Here is a 10,322-nt window from a genome sequence, read left to right as displayed (position 1 = left end):
AGTAGAAATCGATTCTAAATAATACAAAATCGTTTTTTGTTGTAGAATCATAATAAGATTGATAGGATCATGAAAATGCTAGAGGGGGGATGGGAAATAGCGATCGTTAAAAAAATATGTTATTAAATCGAGTATGTAGCTGAAATATAAAAGTCACAATGCTAACATAAACTAATTTTACTTGGTTTGGAGCATTCGGCGACTCCTATTCTAAGGCTCGCACGTGAGAGTACTTTCGTTAGGCCATCACTAATAAATCATAATAAGTACAAGAATTTATAGAAAATACCGACAACAATAAAATAAAGACTTAATCACTTAGTTGTCAGAGAGGCTTCGCAACGTAGCAAGAGTATTTTGGAAGTAGCGCGCACGAGAGCAATCACAAAAGAGAGTTGTTGTTTTTTTGCTCCAGGTAGTGGCCTCCTTATATAGGAAGCTCCGGGCACTCGGATCCCTTCCGGGCGCTTGGAGCGTGACGTAGGCCCAGCCAATCAGCGCGCTCCACGTTACGTCGGGATAACATTTTGCATTCCGAGTGCTCGGATCACCATTTTCCGTAAAATCATTTTCCTGTAAGAAAAAGTTAGTCCGAGACAAAATAAAAGTTATACTACCCTGCAAAACAAAGTGTTAGTATAATTAGAAAATGTAGTAATTAGATTCTGTCTCATCGAGACCAGAATCTAATCACAATCTCAACTTAGATTCCCAAAATGGTTCTAAGTTGGATCGACGCCTAAGTTCCCTAACTGGAAATGCATCCTCATCAAGTAATTAACTCCCCTCCAGTGACTTACCTTAACTTAACTGCCAGACATCCGGTCAGCTCGTTGACTTGTCTGGACTTTGTGCTAACTATTAGGTCAGTCCGTCAACCTAACTGGACTTCGTGCTAGACATCCGGTCAGCTCGTCGACTTATCCGAACTTCGTGCCAACTATCAGATCAGCCTATTGACCTAGTCGGGCTTCGTGTCAGATATCCGGTCGACCCGTCAACCTAACTGGGTTTTGTGCCAGATATCTGGTTAGTCCGTCGACCTATCTAGACTTTTCCTATACACTCAGTCAAAGTATTAAATCATTACGAAACTAACTTAACCTATTTTGTCATTCATCAAAACCTGAGTTAGACCGTCAGTGCTAACCACACCAATAATTTTATTTTTTTTATTTATTATTTTGTGTTTTACAGAGTTAAGGTTAAGATTTTGAGTATTTAAACATTTGCTTTATTGTTTATTAACTTAATTAAAATTATTCCAAAACTATTATAACAACTCTGTTACATATATTGCATGTGTAGTTGTTATAATAGTTTTAACTAAAATAATAAAACATATTTTAATAAAATTATTTCATATATAATATTTTTTATTAAGTCGAGGTAAATTGACGTAGCTATGTTATTAAATAAGCATATTTTAAAAAAACTCTTTGATGAAAATAATAATAAAATGAGTCTTTTAATTTTTACCCAATACAAAATTTCAAAAACACCTTTTATTTTCATAATCTCAAAAGGAAAAAAAAATCGAGATCCCACATGAAATTTCCATCGAAACATATCTTTTTAATAAGACTGATTCAACACTATCACACTAATTGTTAATATTTATTAATTAAAATTATTTTAATATTAAATAAACTATTTTAATTTAATTAAAATGATTATTTAGAACTATTTTAATATTGATCAAAATTATTTCAGTTTTAATTTAATATTGCTCGAGTAAAAAGATTAATTAAAAAAAAGTTACAGAGTGGGATTTTTTATTTCTAAAGTTTTTTTCCTGCCCATTTTAAAATTACAGCTGACGGCAAATGTACCTATGTGAAATAATGTAATGTCGATGGGTTGTTTGCCAAATATTCAAGGGGATTTGGACTGACACCGAAACCGTTGTCAGCCCTGACGAGGCAGGTGTCGATCACCTCTCCACAAACCTATCCAGTGCTTTGAACGTCGTTGCCGCTGCCGATCGGTGGCAGCGAACGAGCTCGAAGGAGACGCGATGGCTGAGGAAGTCATAGAGCGCCGGGCGTACGCTCGGATCGGCCTCCTGGGGAACCCCAGCGACGTCTACTTCGGCCGCACCATTTCATTGTCCATCGCTAACTTCTCCGCCACCGTCCGCCTCGAACCCTCCCAAGATCTCGTCATCCGCCCTCATCCGTTCCATGATCTCGTCTCTTTCTCCTCCATCCGGCATCTGGTACCGTTCGTTCTCCCCTTTTCTATCTTAAGCGATCGAGGTTTTATGGCTCGATAAAATGCCGAGTTTCCATGTGCTGTTCAGTGGAAAGAAAGACTGCTGTTTTTTTGGCGAAAATGTCTCTCTTATTCAGGAGAAATGATCGGCGTAATTTTCCATTGCAGTAAATTTGCAAGGCTTTGTCATACCAAGTTACCAACAAATACGCAGAATCAATTTCATAGATTAATTCAACGCTTTCCTGAATATTTATCATTTACCTTTCTGGATTTTTTTTTAACTCTACCCTTTTGTGAAGTTCACGGGCTCAACTTTGGAACGAGGACGCTCTTTTTATGATAATCTTTGCTGCAATTCTTGAGCTTTAGGATGCTTTCTTCTACTGACTGCATTTTGGGCTTTTTCCTTGACAAAAAAAACCTTTCATTCTCTACACTTTGATCATAGCTCTCTTGTAAGTGAGAATATTTCTATGATGTCTTCACAATAAGAAATACACATGAGGATGAGTAAGCTTAAGTTTCTTCAACCATAACTCTGTTCGTGCATGCATATGTTTTTGTTATTAGCCTGAATACCAGCCAAATGCCAATTGAAGGTGAACCGTCTACAAAGTGAAGGCTACTACGGCGGGGTGAGATTGCTCATGGCTACTTGCAAAATTTTCTACAAGTACTGTTGTGATCAAAATATTGAGCTAAAAGAAGGAAACTTTACCCTATCTTATGATACCAACATCCCTCGTCAGGTATAATTTAGATGTCATTCATTTGGTGCATAACATAATTCTAAACCTTAGTATGATTTAGATACCTATATATGTATATATCTTCTTTGGAACCATCAAGATTTTTGGAATTGGAATTCAAGTTCTATCATCATAATGGATCTTATGTATGATGAACAAAATAGGGAAGTTACAATTCTTGTATCTCAAAAATCTTGGGATTTAGAAATCAGATCAAAATGGATTTGTGTTTGTGTTCAAGAATTCTTGTGAATTCTTAGGACTAGTGTACTTTAATATTATCCCAGACACATTCATAATCTACTATTCCAAACATGAGAAATGAAATTCAATTCTCATTTTTTTTTTGCTTTCATCCCAATGTAAGAATTTTATTTTTCAATATGGAATTTGAATTATTTTCTAATGGAATTTGGTTCTAGACAATTTTGGGTCTTTTCTTGGTTTTATTTTTCCTATTTGTTGATAACCAAGTTTCTAGACGTCTAATTATGTTTTTCTCTTTCTATTTTCTAAGTGACATGTCTCATACTTGTTGGCTCCCTCTGCAGAAAGCATGACCCTTTTTTTTCTTTCCAGTCCACGTGTTTAATAAATAACCTAATCTTAGTTTCTAATAAATCTGATTTCAAAAAGTCTGGCCATGATCTTATTGGTTTAAGCCTATAAAATATGAAATCAAAGCAATGTCTTAATTTGAAACTAACAAATAATGCTAGTAGTATGTTGTAAATAAAAATTCTCATGTGGTGTTGTCTTTTTAGACTGGACTTTCAGGTTCAAGTGCAATTGTTTGTGCCGCCTTTAATTGCCTCCTTGACTTCTACAAAGTTAGGCACCTTGTTAAAGTTGAAATCCGACCTGACTTAATTCTCAACGCTGAGAAAGAACTTGGTATAGTTGCTGGTCTTCAAGATCGGGTTGCCCAGGTCTACGGAGGCCTTGTCTATATGGTACTGCATATGTATGAGCTTTTCTTGTGTAATTATCATTAATGAAATGCATATTGATTATTAATAATTGTTAGTGTATAATATCCTTTCTGATGCCATTTGAGCATGGCTATGGACTTCAATAAGTAGCATATATAACAAACAATATCCTCTGGTTTTCTTTTAACCATATAACATAATTTGCAGGACTTCAGTAAGGAACATATGGACAACCTTGGACATGGTCTATACTCCCCCATGGATATTGGTCTTCTTCCTCCCCTTTATCTTATATATGCTGAGAATCCAAGTGATTCTGGGAAGGTGGGTCTTTCTAATTAAATGTCTTCCATACATGCTATAAGCAGGTCTTTGATCTTTATTCATGCCGAGAATAACTTTGCATACTGTTTTCTCTAGGCCATAATGAACTAAGCATTTACAGAGAAGCTTGATACTCAACTTGATGAAGTGCTCATTTTATGTTCATGTCATATGAAAAAATGAAATTAATAAACAGGCATGAAATTAGTTTTAATTTTTGACAGATAAAGGAACAAGGTTTAAATTTATGAACTTGTCTTTCTGTCATTCATGAACAAAGATCATAAACAATTCATGAACAAACTAGTTACAAGCTTACCAGCAGCTTATATATGATCTTGTTTGTTTATGTAAATATAGAGAATAATAATATATATGCATACATATATCATACTACAACCACTATGTTGGCATGGACCCTTCCTTCCACAAGTAATATCTTCTCACTAGGCTGGGAACATTTTATATCTAACTTGAAGTTGGTGGCTTTGAGCTTGGGCTCGGGCTTGATGGCAAATCTGCTAGGTTAAATTCTAGCCGAGATGTCTTTACAGCAATGCATCATCTGTTGATATTCACCGAAGTTTGATGAAAGTGGTAATTTCTTTAGGAAACATCTTTCCATATTTGTAAATGAAGAGAAAGGTTTATGTTTTTGTTGCATTATATTGCATGGTTAGGATCTCATATATCGTTAATTAATTCTGAAGTACTTAGAGAGTTAAGAGTACAAACTCTTTCCAAATTGAAACTCGAGCATAATTAATCTCTAAAATAAATTTAGGTAAAAAAATTACTATTTTTAGAAAATGGCATTGATAAAGAACATCAAAATGCATAATCTTTTCCTAGAGAATGAAGTTAAGAATAGTAATTCCATATCACAATAATAATCTTTCATCTCAAAATATGAAGAATTAATATTATACCTAATTGATTGCACCTGCAAGGACATACAGAGTAATGACATCTACCCCTCTTGTCTCATCTGACTAAAGAATCTCATTTTAGTGTCTGCCAACTCGTATGGCTAAAGAAACACAGCTAGCATATATTGCACCTAATCTTGAAGATCAGTTATGGAGACAGGTGAGATGGGGGCTGAACAAGGAAGAAGAGTCGCTTCAAACTTGTATTTAGCATAGATAAGTTTTCTTCTACAGACAGATAGGAAAATCCTTCCAAATAGGGAAAAGAAAAAAATTAAGATGGTTTGACTGATTTTTCACAGAAGACTAATTGTAACTTTATATACTCATTCCTATGAAGTTGCAATTTGCAAACCGTTCTGATAAGCTTGTACATATAGTTTATTTTTACCTATTTCATTCAGCAGAAAACATGATTCTCAGTTTTTAACTCTTGGTTTTAGTAGAGGGTTTGTACATTCTAATATTTCATAAATCACAGCAAATCAAAATCTCTTTGTAACTTGACAGGCATAGGTAAAAATTGGTGTCAATCCTGCCAAAGGAATCATCAATAATTATTGTATAAAAATTTATTCTTAAAGAACAATCAAATAACAATAAAACATTTATACTTCAAACATAGGTATATGGGGGTGGGGGTGGGGGGGGGGGACAACTCTCCACCGCTTGGCTTTACAAAGTGTTAATATCTTGGTCATTGTGTGTAATTTGCATGTGAATCTTGTTTTTAGTACAGAGATACTGTTTATTATATTCTTTCACTATGGATGCTGTGCTCATTCTTCTTCCCGTGCCACTTGGAAGCTTATCAAGAACCTGTTTAATTTTTCAATGTTTTTTTTTAACATGATTGAAAGTTAATTTAACAGCAGCAATATTGAAGCTGCCATATGTCAGAAAAATAAGGTCATAAGACTCAGTTTGACTTCTAAAATGTTACGGTATGTAAAAGTGATGATTATACTTCAACAACATAGGTGCACAGTTTTGTGCGTCAGAGGTGGCTAGATGGAGATGCATTCATAAGGTCTTCGATGGAAGAAGTAGCAAATCTAGCCTTAGAGGGTCGCAGAGTTCTACTTGAAAAGGATTACACTCAGCTTACGTCCTTGATGAACCGCAACTTTGATCTTCGGAGGTATGCAAATGTTTTGAGAACTTATAGATTGTGTTTTGTCAAGTAGCACATTTTGTCCCATATTTTTGGCAAAATCTTGCTTGGTAATTTTGTCAATGGGTACACCAAATTCTTTTTTTCTTTGACTAGTACATAGAATGTCAATGGGTACACCAAATGTACATGGGGGCATTTCTTCTAAAAGAGTGATGGTAAAGATCAAGTGAACATAAATTTAATTACTCAAAAATGAAGGATAAAAACCTGCAAATCCTATTTAAATCGAGTACACTACTATGGCTAGAAAAAACAATGGATATCGTATCAATAACGCCTAATGCTACCTTAGTTCACAAGCTGAGGAAGATTTAAACTAAAGGTGTGTTTCCTTATAGAGAGATGCTATGATGGAAAAGAAAAGGAAATAAAGTAGGTAGCTGGCATTTCCTAAATACAGGAAGAAATTTTACCTTTTTTGGCGTGGAGGCCTCTAGTGGCTTGCAGCGCTCAACAAGTCGATTAGTATGTGGATGGATCTCTAGACTCCTGGCTTGGCTTCCTCTTCCCTGCATATGAGGGACAAGCTATGTGGGATGCTGGAGATCCCCACAGACCTTCCTTGTGAGGATGATATCAATGTCCTTCCTTTGCATCTCCTAATTATGAAAGCTTGTTGCCGATTGCAAGTAACTTCCTCACTAAAGATGTGTTCTCATTTGTACTAGTGTTTAACAAATAGTGATCAATGCTCTTCATCTTGTTTTTGCTACAGTCAATGAGCCATTTCATTGTCCATCACAAGGAGTTGCCACATATATGCCACAATTCACCCACTATTACGTGCATTAGCAAGTTACAACCATTGTTATCCATATAAAAAACTCAGACATCAAAGAGCATATAAAGGGTCTTGCAATTTAAAAGTATATATACTATGCTAACATTTATTACAACTATTAATGAAATTATACTATAATAGTCGGCTTTTTCTCCAATTGGTTCACTAGACCACTCACTAGAATCTGAAAAAAAATTAAATTAAGGTGACAGGGTTAGCACAAACGCTAAGTAGAGTTTTGCCATGCAAGGTCAAAGAGTTGTCAAATATTTATAAATATCAAGATTTGCTGATAGGTAAAAAATTGTGGAAAGGGTAAAAGATCAAATAAAAATGGTAAATTGCAGCAAATATAGTTATAAATCATAGAAAAAGCACATAACTCAAACACAGACAGAGCACATAACCAGGACCTGAGTTGAGTGGTGAATGGAGAAACTATTGCACTTCCTCAGAATCGTCTTGCACTCCCATCATTTCTCATTTTTTTTTGCTTCGCTCATTGTCCATCACTCGATGCAATCAAAACTAAGTGTCATGCGGACATGAAATTTGCTCTCTTTGATGACTTTTGAACATAGATTTCATAAATTAGTTGGAATTTCATGCCGTGCAGAGTAGCACGGCTGAAATTTACTGATTCGGTGAATTTCCATTATTCAATAGTGGTCCGCAGAGATATCTTAGGTGCTGCTTGGGTTGACAAGTATTGTGCCAAGTTTTCAATGAATTTTCTTCTTACACTGTTGAACTCTCATACCTAACAAGGCATTACTAGCTGTTGAACACTGCACTTTTCATTCTGAAATAATTTCAAATGTGACTTATCAACCTTAGTAACCCTCTTGCCTTCCTCATGAGTTAGTAGAAGAAGGCTTGAGAATGTTGCTACATCATTTGACTTTGTCTTATCTCCTTTTCTTTCTGTTCTTTGTAACAGGCAAATGTTTGGAGATGATGCCCTCGGTTCTCTCAACATTAAGATGATCGAGGTGGCTCGGAGCGTTGGGGCAGCTTGTAAATTTACAGGCAGTGGAGGAGCTGCAGTTGCTTTCTGCCCAGAGGGACCTGCTCATGTTCAACTTCTTGAGGAGGCCTGCAACAAAGCTGGTTTTACAGTCGCAAAGGTAGAAGTTGTCCCTCCTGTTCTTGGGGAGGAAGATTTGAAAACAGTCTCAGTGATGTAAAGTGATGTAAGTCTAAGAGCTGCAATCTCCAATCTTTATTTGTATATGACGCATAGGCTAGTTTTCGTTGGAATCATTCGTCTCCATGCGAGTTGGACTCGCAAATGAACTCCATTTTCTTTCATAAAGGTTGAGTAACTTTTGATTCTTACCCCTAGTGATTGAATTCAAGGTACATTGTCTCGGGTGTGTTTGCTGTTTTTATCACTCAGAGCAACTGCATTGGAATGTTATTCAAATATTATAATGTTATATGAACGTTAAAATCAATGTAAGAACGGTTATAATATAAATGGGTGGATATTTTATCATTTTTTTAATCCTCGTGTGGCTCACCACAAACATTCAAGTTTGTGGCCCACCACAAACTTTATATCTATTCTATTAAAATAAATTAAAAAAATTATAAAATTAAAAAAATAAAGAGATAGTAATCAACGGATAATTTTTCACACAACGGATATTAATCAACACAACGGATCAATTCAACGGCTATTTCAAGTTTCAACATATAGTTTTTTTTAAAATATCAAATTTTATCTATAAATACTCATCACCTTATTTCAATCTTTAAATCTCTCTAAAATTCTTCTCTTATTTTCCTCCTAGATGAAAATAATCGATTTTTTTTAGAAATTTTGTGACCAAATTCATACGATTCATATCCACCAAATTATCCATATAATTCATATCCACAAAATTATCCATCTATTCCACATGCAACCAATATACCTTTTACATCCGGCGGAAAATGAACCGTTTACTCCGACTTTTGTTCCAGAGACTCAACTGTCTGACCATGAATCCCCAATTGAACTCGTAAATTTAGAGAAGACGGATTCTGACGCTGCGGGTAAAAGAAAGCGGTCAACATAGAGTAATGTTGAAGATGAGGTTTTTGCGAGATCGTTTGTTACTATCAGTGATGATCCAATTATCGACAATGATCAGAAGGTGGATGCTTTCTGGGGACGTATTACAAGCTATTACAATGAGAATCGTACTCCAGGTACACCCAATAGAATTGCTAGTGTCATACGATCGCACTGGCAAATACCATACAAAAAAACGTATATCGCTTCAACGCATATTACAATAGTGTTTATAGTGCGTATTGTAGTGGCCATAGTGATGGGGACATATTGCGACTTGCATATGAAAAGTATCGCAAGGGAAATAACGACATTGCATTTAATCTCGAGCATGTATGGAGAATCATAAAAGATCGTCCAATGTTTACTCCATAGTCCGTTGATCACCTTGTTGGCACAGAGAAGGCAAGGACCTCAAAGTCGGTGGCAAGCAACACCTCATCTAACCAAGATGCGAGTCTACATGTAGACCTAAGTGAAGAAGAAACTCGTCCAATGGGTCAGAAGGTAGCAAAAAGAAAGGGAAAAGATAAAATGAAATCAGACATTAAATGTATGACAACAAATTTGGACAATATATTTGCAAAGTTTATTGAGTATACAAGCATAAAAATGGTTGAAGTTGAAATGAAAAAATAACTCAAAGTTGAGGAGATGAAACCAAACGCTGTTGAGATGAAAGCAAAAGCTGTCTTAGCCAAAGTTCAATTAAAAGAATATGCAATCCTTTCGAAGGACACTTCGCAAATGACAGAGGAACAATTAATCATCCACAAACATCTATGTCAAGAGATTAAGGGAAGATGAAATATGTAATTTTTATTTATTGTAATGTTCAATTATTGTACTTTCAATTAATGTAATTTTCAATTATAATAATATTTTAATTTTAAATAAAATTATTAATATTATTATTTATTTTAATTTTAAATAAATATATTTTAATTTTATGTAAATAATATATTTAAAAATAATATTATTAATTATTTTAAATAATAATTGTGTAAATGGTGTAAATATAATTGAAATTATAATAAAAATAAAGATAAATGGATAACGGACTCCATAATAATGAAGATTAATGTTAAAACAAATGTGAGAGAATGAATGTGTTAATATAATGTGTATGTGACACGTGGATCTCACATTTTTTG

The 10,322-nt window shown here is 34.8% G+C and overlaps 1 protein-coding gene across 2 annotated transcripts; it reads left to right on the top strand.

The window, feature by feature from the left end:
• Positions 1 to 1,883: 1,883 nt before the first annotated feature.
• LOC122045225 (glucuronokinase 1-like) lies at positions 1,884 to 8,566 on the top strand. Of its 2 annotated transcripts, XM_042605353.1 has the most exons (6): positions 1,886 to 2,218; positions 2,817 to 2,966; positions 3,731 to 3,919; positions 4,106 to 4,222; positions 6,132 to 6,292; positions 8,050 to 8,566. In XM_042605353.1, the coding sequence occupies exons 1-6, from the start codon at positions 2,018 to 2,020 to the stop codon at positions 8,294 to 8,296; spliced, it is 1,065 nt and encodes a 354-aa protein (XP_042461287.1). In that variant the 5' UTR covers positions 1,886 to 2,017; the 3' UTR covers positions 8,297 to 8,566. The 2 variants fall into 2 exon arrangements, with proteins under 2 accessions (XP_042461288.1, XP_042461287.1); XM_042605354.1 differs by lacking the exon at positions 6,132 to 6,292 and having other exon boundaries at positions 1,884 to 2,218; positions 3,731 to 3,930.
• The last annotated feature ends 1,756 nt before the right edge of the window (positions 8,567 to 10,322 follow it).

This window comes from Zingiber officinale, chromosome 2B, assembly GCF_018446385.1.
Source record: "Zingiber officinale cultivar Zhangliang chromosome 2B, Zo_v1.1, whole genome shotgun sequence".
Taxonomy (NCBI): Eukaryota; Viridiplantae; Streptophyta; class Magnoliopsida; order Zingiberales; family Zingiberaceae; genus Zingiber; species Zingiber officinale.
The sequence above is the reverse complement of the archived record's forward strand: the minus strand, read 5'-3'. Positions and strand labels throughout refer to the sequence as shown.

Excerpts from the sequence above, each read along its gene's own strand:
- LOC122045225 (XM_042605353.1), top strand. The coding sequence starts at position 2,018 with ATGGCTGAGGAAGTCATAGAGCGCCGGGCGTACGCTCGGATCGGCCTC. Across the intron at positions 2,967-3,730 it reads ATACCAACATCCCTCGTCAG|ACTGGACTTTCAGGTTCAAG; the intron begins GTATAATTTAGA and ends TTGTCTTTTTAG. Across the intron at positions 3,920-4,105 it reads ACGGAGGCCTTGTCTATATG|GACTTCAGTAAGGAACATAT; the intron begins GTACTGCATATG and ends CATAATTTGCAG.